At 38.7% G+C, this 11,690-nt stretch overlaps 1 protein-coding gene across 1 annotated transcript in view; it reads left to right on the forward strand.

Moving 5' to 3' along the window:
• The window catches only part of ENPP1 (ectonucleotide pyrophosphatase/phosphodiesterase 1), a 44,799-nt gene that overhangs the window by 20,588 nt on the left and 12,521 nt on the right, over nt 1-11,690 (forward strand). The window contains 7 exon segments of the mRNA XM_009319052.1: nt 412-543; nt 2,080-2,111; nt 3,216-3,343; nt 4,445-4,514; nt 7,669-7,756; nt 10,771-10,946; nt 11,488-11,539. Of these exon segments, the coding sequence (XP_009317327.1) occupies nt 412-543; nt 2,080-2,111; nt 3,216-3,343; nt 4,445-4,514; nt 7,669-7,756; nt 10,771-10,946; nt 11,488-11,539 (678 nt within the window).

Consider the following 11,690-nt stretch of genomic DNA (forward strand, 5'->3'; position numbering starts at 1 on the left):
CTTCTGGAAACTGATAAGGAACACTGGCAGAAAGATCAGTCCATAATTGCTGTGGTGTTACTGAACACTTAGGTAGGATATTGGGCTAAATGAATATTTGGTCTGACCATTACTACTGTTCTTAGGCTCATAAAATTTCTTTCTCTTCAGGGAAGAAAATTTGTCTATTTATTCAATTTGGAGTATCTTTCTTGGCTAAGGAAATGGCTGATTGTGTGTATCTATGTAATGTTTTGTTTTCCTCGGTACATGAGTATTGTGGTCTCCTTGGATCAGATGTCTTGGGGTTGCTGATAAAAAGACCTGAGAAATTACATTTCTGACTTCTACAACTTAAGTTACATGTCTCCTCAGCAAGGCTACTCTATATTGATACTCCCATTTTTAAATAAAACTTATTTCCTTTTGCAGGGATGGAAGCAGGGAGCTGCAGAAAAACAGCATATCTGAACACCTATCTGGATGATGTTCAGGATTTCATAGTAGTACCTGGTCCTGCAGCTCGCCTAAGACCTAATAATGTTCCAGATGAGTATTTCTCTTGTATGTAATTGCTAAACTAATTTTTGTTACTTGGTTATGTGCTTTTGTACTTTATGAATACAAACGTAGGATCCACATATTCCATTGGTAAACGGGAGTGAAGGTAAACTAGGGACAACCTGGATAATGATGAAGAGGAAATACTGAGTAGTGCACCTATGCTTTTAAAGACCATTTGACTTTGCAGTCAAAGTGTATTTGAATCCTACAGATTGCTTTTGTGGGCTGCCTCAGAGTGACCAACTACAAATGCTCTTGCCTTGTGAATGGCGTCCCTTTGAATCAGATCTTTGGTACACAACACAGCCCAAAAATCTTTCTCTCGCATCTTGCCTCATTTCCTGATTTACCAGTTTATGTATAGATTTGCTATATTTCTGTCTTAAAGGAATGTTAGATTGTTACTATCTTTTACATATTATTTTATGAGTATTATAATATATTTCCTGGTTATTAAAATGTGGCAAAATGGCCTGACAGCAGTTGAGTAAACTGCAAATAAATATAAATAAGATAATAAACGAGTAAAAATCGATGAATGCTTACAAATTCTGAACTTTGATTCATTATGCAGTCTCATTTCAGGTGAACACTTAATGCCTGCGATTTTTGGTACTTTTTAATGTAGAATACAGGCGTTTAATTTGTGTTTCATAGGGTTTTTTTTCTATCTAGATTGTTTTCCATGCCCTTTAAAACTTGTAGGCCTCAACCCCAGTGACTTTAAGTTCTGTTTACTTCATTGCTTGATGCTATTCTAAACTGTTTTAAATGTTTCCTTGGAGAGCGTAGGAGTCAAATGCAGTTCCATGTTCTCCCTGGAGAAACACATTCAGGAAGAAGAAAAGCAGAGTATCTCCTGCTTTTGACATGTGCTGTTTTCATGAAGTAGCATAGCTGTCTTTGTAGCACTGCATATATCTATGCAGGAATTAGTAATGGTTCCCTTGCCGGTGTAATCCTTTATGTATTTTATACAAGCATTGGATATCAGACTCAGTGCAGAGTAAATGTGTGAAATGTATGGGCCTGTGTTATACAAAATGTCAAACTAAATTATGTAATGGTCCCTTTTGGCTTGAGTCTAAGCATCTGAATCTTAGCCAGCTTGCACTTGGCTATCTTTCTAAGGATGCTTGCCACATAAAACTGCTGTCCTGATAGTTGTATTCGTTTCTTTTTCCTTAGAAGTTTATTAGCAGGAAAAATCCCGCTTGGTTAGCACAGCATTTAGTTGCCTCTTTTGTGAAAACTTCTCGGATTGTTTTTCTAACTGTGGCTAATATAGTTTAAAATTTTAAAGCTGTAAATAAGTAAGCAAGGGGAGGAGAGACTGAACTAAAACTTCATAAAAGCAGTAACTTGACAGTTTAGAGATTGTTTTGCTCCATATGATTTTCATTCTGGAACAATAATTTCTTACGTCCAGAAATTTTTTGAGACTAAGCTAATTATATTATGCGATGGGAATACTTTCTTTTTACATCCTGATTTTTTTTAACTTAGGTGACTAATTCTTACATATGATTCTTCCAGTTAATTATGAAGGCGTTGTCAGAAACCTCACAGTAAGTGTCATCTCATCTGTTGTTTTAGCTTAATATCTGCTGATACTTACAGGTATTTAACAGCATCAGCTGTTTACTGGGCTACTTACATAGCATCTGGACTTTGAACCACTGACCTTCCATATGCTATACAGTTAACAACAACAAAAGTAGTTCCACGCAGGGGAAAGGAAGGTCAAAGTTGAGTAAGGTGTCATATGGCTGTTGTGGTTGTGCATTAACTAAGGTTTTATGTTAATTTCTTTTCACTAACTCTTACCTAGCACTGTGTCATGTTGCTCTTCAAACTGGAGAACCTGTGTATCTGGATGATGCTGGCTGCGGGCCAAGTCAGTGTAAAGCTCAGCTCCATTTCCTGGACAAGCATAAAATTTTCTTGCTCACACCTTTTTGATAAACAGCTTTGAGAGAGGATACTGATTCTTTTTTGTCAGTTCCAGTTTAAGGAATTTGCTTTTCTGCTCTTTACCTGGCTTCTGTTCTCATCCCTGCACCACAGTCTGTTTGCCTGTCAGTTGTGCAGACACTGGTGTTGGTGGGAGCTGTGCTGTTTGTATAGATGACTTCGCTATTCAAAAATTCCACTATTACAGTAGAGGGGGTTTTGTTTGTTTGTTTTTAAATCACAAATGAATCTTAGTTGGTGGAAAAATCTATTTGTCCTTGAGTGACTAATCTAAAAAAACTTTGAATGTCTGTTACTTTCTGTATTACAGAGCTGTAGAATTATTGCACTGGGCAGTCTCCTACCACTTGAAATTACCATGTTTGTCATGTCTCAGTGTAATTCTTTATTAATTCTAAGCAGTACTGTTTGGTTCTGTATAATTGTAGGTTTTAAGGAAAAAAAAAAGTTACGTCCATAATCCAATATAAATATTCTTCTAATAACTATTGAATGCAAAACCAGTCAGTATTTGTTATTTACATAGTTGTTAATATTTATGTCCCAGACCACACGATTCCAAACCTGACGGAGTCCCATTGTCCTTAGTGGAAGTTATTGCAGACCCTTAGCAATTGAAGTGCTTTATAAGAACTGGGCATGACACAAGCAAAAGTTTTGTGAAATGTACATTTTATATTTTAATTTAAACATTTCAGTGCATAGAACCAAATCAGCCTTTCAAAGCTTATATGAAACAGCTGCTACCCAAGCGTTTCCATTATTCCTATAACGACCGGATTGAACCATTACACTTTTATTTAGACTCCCAATGGCAGCTGGCTAGGTAAGTTACACTTTTCAGTACTTGATTATACAGCAAATAATTTCTTGTTTTCTTATAGCTTTTTTCTTCCAGATGCTTAGAGTTCAATGGTAGTTATTGGAGCCTGGTATTCTTGTTTGTCATAGCAAAGGGACATTGCAAAGAAACAATGCGTGCTTTTCTCTACAGTTTTTGCTGGCCTGAGGAGGCTCAATTCTAAACTGGCAGCTATAGATACTCTCCCTGCTGAGTATGCAGGTACTGGCAGGCTTTGTGACACAAATGTTAGAAACTAAGGTCCCTGTTGTCAGATACTTGAGCACATCTTGCCATGCTTTAGGAATTTCCAAAGTGAGTCATGAAAGCTAAGCATGTGCATAACTACTCAGTTGAATCAGTCTTGTGAGCGATCCACTGGCATACACTGACCTTACTGAACCCGCTATTGTTAATTACCTTACGTGTTGAGACCAATGAATTCACAACTCCCAGAATAATGGCATCTGCTATAATAATGTAATTTTGAACACCTCTGTGATACTCCAGGGCTTTCATCATGAAAGAGTTTTTCAGTCCATGTATTCAGTAAGTCCTGTTGTATAACACCGTAAACGTGTGCAAGTCATGCAAATCAGGTTTGGGTTACTAGAACTGTACACATTTAAATAATACGTATGGACCTGGCATACACTGGAGACTTGTTTTTATTAGACTGTAAGATGCCCTGCTGAATGCTCTAAATTACATTACTTTTTTTATTAAAAAACAAAAAAAAACTTAAGAAACCACTTATAAAAAGCGCTGTAAAATTTTGTTACCCAAATGACAGTGAAGTGAAAATTTGTTATCCTGAGAACAAACATTTTGTTCATATGTCACCTGATATTTAACTTTAAATGACTGTGGTGGACACATGAGAATTCCAAAGGAATAACATTTGCAGAGAAAGCTATCATTCTGATTTTTAAAGGCATTCTCTTCCAGAGCTTAAAGACTTTCTATTCCCTATGGATAAGCCTCTAAAAATTTTTGAATAGACAATTAAACAATGCATCACTGAGTGTAATTTATACTGATATGACTTGTAAAGTGTGAGTTATATAAACTGTGAATTTTTAATAGGAAACCGCTTGAGATTAAAAGCTGCACAGGTGGATTCCATGGGTCAGACAATCGCTTCCCCAGTATGCAGGTGAGACTTGAAAACTTATGCTAGCTCTTATTTTTAGCTCCTCCTATTTCTGAATGTTGTGGTTGCTGGGTGTTGAGATTTTTTTTTTTTTAAGATTTGTGACACTATTCCATCTGCAATTAAAGAAATCAAGCATTTGTATGATTGCTATTGCAACTTGCTGAGTAACCCACACAGGGTGGGATTCCATTGTTGTAAGAGTTGGGCAAAAACCCAACAGGACTTACCCCAGAGATTTCACTGTGCTGGTAAGAGTGTTGTAACATTAAAAGCAGGAAAAGAGAAAATTTATGTTATCTAATCCTCAAATACAGTAATTGTAGATCATAAGAGAATTCAGATTGGAAGGCACCTAGGGAGGTCTCTAGTCCCACCTCCAACTCAAAACAGAGTCAGCTGTGAGATTAGACGGGGTTACTCAAGGCTTTACGTGTCTTCAAAACTGCCAAGGACAGAGGCTCCACAACTTCTAACCAACCCATTCCACTGCGTGACTGTCCTCATGGTGTAAATGTATTTAGTTATAGCCAGTCAGAACCTTTCTTGTTTCAATTTATGGCTGTTGTCTCTCTGCCTCCTACTGTGTAGCACTGAAGAGCATGGCGCTCTCTCTTTGACCTCCTTGTAGGTACTGGGGGACTGCTGTTAGGTCCACCTGAAGCAGTCTCTTCTCCACGCTGAATGAGCCCTGTTCCACTTTGCAGGGCAAGGGCTTCAGCCACCAACCACCTTGAGGGCCCTCCACTGAATTTGCGATGATTGTTTATTGATGTCATTCTTATGTTGGAGGTGGAGTATCCCAATGGGGCCTAAAGAAATGCTGAGTAGAGACGGATAATACCTTCCCTCAACATGCTGGCTGAGCTTCTGTTTTATACAGCATGGGATGCTGTTGGCCCTCTTTGCTGCCAGGGTGTGCTGCTGGCTCATGTTCGGCTTGCTGTCCGCTATGTCACCCAGGGCCTTGCAAGCAAAGTTGTTCCCTAGCCAGCCAGTCCTCTGGTCTGTAAGGGTAGTCCATTCTTTGTTTTCGGGGGTGCCTAAGGACAGAAGTAGCAGGCTTAAACTGCAATAAAGAAGAGTTGATTTGGTTATTAGAAAACTTTTTTAACCATTAATGAGTACAGCAGTTTGCCCTGAAAGTCTGTGGAGCTTCCACCGCAGGAATTACCTAACGACTGGTCAGACAAGCATCTTTCAGAAATAACATAATTACTCTTGATTCTGTCTTTTGCAAAAGTTGACTAAATGATCTGCCAACTCTGTAATTCTGCTGTGTCATGATAGACTATGTATCACTGTTTTGAGGTAGTCTGTTTGGGAGAGAGCATGTCAGTCACGTTTAAGATAAGGAGAGTCCCTAAATTCTTCTCTTTAATGAGAAATGGGAAGGGATCATAGGGAAACATGAAAACAGATCCTTAGCCAGCTTTATCTAATTTGGGGAAGTCACTTAACCTATCCTCTGCTTTAGTTTCTGCTGTCAATTAAATGAAATGCAATACTATTCGTTTAAAAAAAGCTATTTTCAGGATAAAATCCACTAACAGTTGTGAGGTACCTGGTACTATTACAGCAAATGTGTGTAAACACATCTGTAAAGAGAGAACCCTGTATTCAAAAAATTATTGAAAACAAGTTTTATTAAAAGACCTATGTAGTCCATGTAAAGCATAGATTTCTCTTAAAAGCCTTATTTTTCATGTCTTGTAGAATTACGTAGTGTTGGCATCAAACCGTTTTTTAAAAACTGTTAGCCGAAACCTGTGTTAATTTTGTATCAGTTTACCCTTCCAGGCCTACTCTTCTTCCCCGATTTGGCAATGGAAAACCTGTTGATAGGGTACCTAGTAATGGGTTACAACCAGCAAGGCCACGTGGTGCCAAGTGCCAGCTTCGTATATGCTCTCTCTGCCACAGTTTGACTGTGTAAATTTTTTTTTCAGTAGGTTGACTCTATTCAAACTTTTTGCCGCATCTGGAATTGTCAGTTCATAGCATCCCTAATTGATCGTAAAACAGATAGAACTTATCCTTTTGTGGCTAACATTATAGCAGCATAAATTTCATACTGTGTAATTAGCTAGTTCAACAGGAAGGAGGTAGCACGTTCCTGCCTCATCTGGTTCAAATTAGGCTTGCTGAGTAAATTATTAGCCTACAGATTTTAGTATGAACAGTTACAGAATGACAGCCTGCCTTATGCTTTAATCTCAAAAAAGAAGTTAGAGTTGAGTTTTTTGCCTCTATTTTTGCCACACAGCTATGAAACCTGAGACAGTTGCGTTGTTTACAAAGAGCTTTGCGATCTTACCCAGGAAGATGCTATAGAGTGCAAAGCATCCATCACTCATTCAGTATCTTGATACCACAGATGGGTGCAATCTGTTTCACTTAATTAAAAATGAGCCGAATATCTCAGGGCAAGTTTAAAACCAATGTTTTTGGCAGCAGTTGAGTTTAAGCATTTGCTGCCCTTGTCTCCTTGCTCTTACTCCTACAGCAAACCCTGCTCTGTGCTAGTGTAAGCTTTGCGTGGCTGGAGAGTTAAGTAGGTCGGGGAACTGAACCAGAAGGGACAGAGCCAGCAGGAAAAAAGGAAGCTTTTTGAGCCGGCTGCATTCCTGGATCAGGTTCAGTGTATAGCTAGACAATAGCTTGTGCCAGTACAGCTCAGAAGTGGTGCAAGAAGAAGAAAGAACAGCTGCAAACCAGGCGTAGAAGCCTAGGATCTTGCCATTGCTTAAACCATTTAAAACATTGCTACGAACAGATGTTTTTACAGCCTGAAGTTAAAAGCTTCCGAATTGTTTACAGGGCATGAAATGTGATGGTTATTTTGGCTCGACATTTCCATTAAATCTCTTAAAGCATTTAAGAAAATGAATTTAACTTCTTCAAAAGCAGAGAAGAGTAAGGGACTTCATAAATGGCTGACGGCAACTTTTTAAAGGCAACAATGAGACAGAATCAGATTTCCTAATACTCTTCTACTACTTTTTAAAACTATTCTTATACATTTACTATTTTTTAAGAAAAACATGTAAAGTAAACATTAAGTTCTTGGAAGAAAATGCTCTCTGAGTTTGAAGATATTTTCCATTTCAACTTGTCTTAAACAGATTTCCACTTTACTTTTCTCTGTAAATCCTAGGCTATCTTTATTGGTTTTGGACCAGGATTCAAGTTTCGTACTCAGGTTGATCCCTTTGAAAACATTGAAGTATATAATTTAATGTGTGGTAAGTACAATTGATGGGGGTCATCTTTGTTAAGTAAAATATAGTATCTTTTGGGCATTGTAAATCTTCTAATAACAGTTTTTTAAGTGTCCTTAGAAATTTGTCCTTAAGACTTGCTGCTGATTTTCACTAATAAAAAGCTGTTTGTTTTTTGAGGAAGGTCCAGCTTCTAAATGACTAATGGCTGTTTAGGATCTACTGGTCAGGCCACCTTCTATCTCCCCTTTCTGCTGGTCACTCTGTGTGTTCCTCTGGCCGCTCCAGAGCTCGCGCTTTGACTCACCACTGCTAAAACTGACTACTTTACAATCTTTCTACCGTCAAGTAGAAGGGATATTTCTCTCATATCTAACTAGAGGCTTTATCAGATTAATTGCTCAGGTGACCTTATTCAGGCAGGATGATAAACAACAAGTGTAGTAATGGGTATGGGTGCAGCTGCCAGGCAGCTAGTTTCCAGAAAGCCTGAGTCAGTCACCCCTCTGCTTTTTATGCACTTGAACAACTCCTTGTATTTTGTCACGTGTTTTCTTATTTGGTGTTTTCCTTTACCATATTTTTTATTTTAGTTACTTGATACAAATAGGTTTTTAATTCAGATAAAATCTAGATTTTTTTAAAAATTTTTGTTTACTTGATTCATATAATAAACTCCTCCCAAATTCATCATTGTATGTGTCACTTGTTCAATTTATCTATTGTATCTTTTAATACTAGATTTGAATGTTTCCATTCTCGTTGTCTAATACAACAGGTGTTTCAAATATACTTTTTTGTTGGTCTTTGATGGACTGCAACTGTCTTGTTAGTCTGTAGTCCCATTGCTTTGGAGTCTCGCTCTAGAGCTAGTTGTCTCTGCAATAGTCAGGTTTCCCATTTCTCACCCCTCTATGGTGTCACTCTAGAATTCATGATTGATTTCTGTTCTGTGCCGTCTGCTTCTGTATCTGAGGATCACAGACAAGCACGCTCCATATACAGATATTCTTTACTTTATTTTCTGACACCGTACAGTACACTGCACCAGAGAAGTGGTGTTCCTTTCTGAAAATTAGACACCTTGCGGTCCTCCTTTTTTTCTCCCTTTCAAACACAATGTTGCTGTGACTCCTTGTTCCTTTGTCCCTTCTCCTTCATTCTGTATTTCATGGTTTCTCAAAGTCTATCACTAGTTCTGCCGCTTGCTGTTCATTTATTCCCCTTGAGGTCTTCACCTGTTTTCCATTATTTCCTGCCTAATTCTCTCTCTTGCCAGGATCTATACTTGCTCTAACATCTGCATCTGTGAGAGACAAAGTATTACCAAAGGGTTTGATCCAGAAAACACTTAACGGGAGCAGTGCACGTGCTTGAGATCAGTGGCGATATTCAGGTATACCACATTTAAACCATGTGTTTAAATTCTTTGCTGGAATAGGAAACAGGCCGTCGTCAGGAAGCATGTGTCTCACAGCCTTGTATGCTTTGCTGTCTTCTCATGTCATGGTTGATCTTGAACCACCTTCTTGTGCCCCCCGATCTGTTCTGTGTATGCTGCACGGGAGGCATAGAGTCCTTACTGGCATCTCAGTGAAGCAAGTTCAGTGGTAGATCAGATGTTTTAAGTGCAGTCATCGAGGTCTAGATTTCCTCCATCCTGTATAGAAAGAATTAGAATAGGATGTGCAAAAGCCAGCCCATTAACATTCAGATAGAAGTGAGGTGACTTACTCAACCTTTTCCTTGCCGAGGGCTTAGGTGCCTTCCGGACTGCAGAAAGGCATCTTCTTTCACTTGTCGTTTGGGGCTCTAAGGTTTCTCATGGAGGTGCCTGACTGCACCTTCTTGCAAAGTGCAGCCAGAGAATAGATACTGTCTCCCATTTGTCCAACATCTCAGCACTTAAAGCATGAGCACCAGATAAGTACAACTAATTGTCTTGTCTGAATTGGGAAATCTCAACTCGTGTTTTCCAAGGTGTTCAGATTGCCAGACTTGGGGGTTTCTGAGCCATCGTGAATTCCTGGATAACTGCTTTGTGTGATATATTCATTGGAGCAGGGACTGCTAGGATTAGAAAGGTTGTTTTATTCTTCTTTCCAAAGCAAAACAGCTTCATGTGGACAGAATGACATTAACAAATCTGAGTGGCATAGGGCAAGGAGAAATGTGTTCAGTTCCCCATGTAAAAAGGGGGAAGTTCAGCTCTAACTCTTGTGCTCTCAGTGAGTGATCTAGACGCCAAGCTTTTGGATACAAGTGTGTCTCATCAACTGCTATGTTTTGAAAACATCTTATTTCATAGGTTCAGTATAAGTTAAGTGGAGGAACACAAATCTATGAATGGTAGCGAAGATTAAGCATGAAATAGGGCTTGATTTATTCAGTATTTTGAAGGTGTCTGAAGTGTCTCTGAGCATTGGTGGTAGGCAGCTTTCAGTTGTTTGAGTTACTTTAATGGCAGAGGTTTAGGTGTTTGTGGGGTAGAGATGTTTTTGTGGTTAGATTACTTTGGTGAGAATTTTGAAGCTTAACACTTTAGCACTAAAGTGACAAGTAGAACCTATGTTCTGTCTAGGTTCTTTTATGGCTTTACCCTTTAGTGATGCTTATTAGCTGAAATTTATATGTTTAATTTCCAGATAATTTAAAAAAAAAAAAGTGCCAAACAAAAAGCCCCCAAGCTTATGCCACAAAGCTTCAATGTTTTGTAGTCACTAGCCTCATATGTTTGAGATTACCATTCTGTCCCCCACTACAAGTTTGGATGCTGCAAGTTCACTTCACCTCAGATGTAAGCCTCTGTAATTTTTTGCACTTGGTCTGTCCCTCTTTACAGGCAGACTAATACCATCCTGAGCCCTAGCTAGCAACGTTTGCTTCCTTTTAAAGGGGTTACATTGCTTTCCCTTTTGGGTGTTACGAGCAGCAAGCAGCACAGCTTTATTGACTTACCCATACTTGTAGTCACAATACAAGCAGTAGTGAATTACAGTCTTTCTCATCCTGTTAATGTAACTTGAATTCTTTCATAGACTTGCTTGATTTGAAACCAGCCCCAAACAACGGAACCCATGGACGCCTAAATCCTCTCTTAAGGAACCCCGTTTACACCCCCCACCATCCCAAAGAAACAAGCCATCCTTCTGAATGCTCTGCGGTGGGACAAAGAGCCTTTTCAGTGAGCCTTGGCTGCTCCTGCAGGACAGGGGTAAATACTGAAATGGTTAAAGCTGTGGAGGCAGACGTCTGTGATGTATTCAAAGAATGAAACTCTGGATTCTCCAGTGTTTATCTTTACCCGCTAGTTTTGTAGTCCCCTACTATTGGTTTCAAAATCAAATCTTGTCTGGGGTTAGTGGGTACTAGCTGGTATTTGTATATTCATTTTTACAGTTAGCTTATGTAAAGTCATATTCAGCTCTGAAGAGCCTGGAAGATGCCACAGAAGCAAGCTTCGATGGGGAAAGCATTCAGTTCTTGCTTGCTTCACTTAATTATGTTGAAATTTCCCTTCTGTGAATGTTGTGTGTTTGGGCTGTGGTTTTCAAGGCTGTATACTTGCTTGTGACAAAAACAATTTGTTTCTGCAAATTCTCTGTAGCCCCTCTCCAGTAGATGTCAGTGAGTTCTGCGTAGGGATAACTTGCAAGGCAGATGTTAACATTCAGTACTTGAAGTGTAGTAGTGGCTCATAACATGCTTTGTAGAACACTTAGTAGAATCTCACTGGTTTTGCTTTATAATTACAGGACTTGCCAATAAGGGATTTTCATCAGCGTTTAAATCTCACTGAAACAGAAGGTAAGAACTTTAGACAGTAATATAAAATGATAACAAAAATGTAAGAATTATTAAAAATATAAAATGTTTGTTGTCTAAACTTCTGAGCAAATCTCAAGTACATGAGGTAAAAATTCTGCAAAATACTCACCAGGACTATAGTTCTGAGGTT

This window comes from Pygoscelis adeliae, unplaced genomic scaffold (genome assembly GCF_000699105.1).
Source record: "Pygoscelis adeliae isolate BGI_AS28 unplaced genomic scaffold, ASM69910v1 Scaffold172, whole genome shotgun sequence".
Taxonomy (NCBI): Eukaryota; Metazoa; Chordata; class Aves; order Sphenisciformes; family Spheniscidae; genus Pygoscelis; species Pygoscelis adeliae.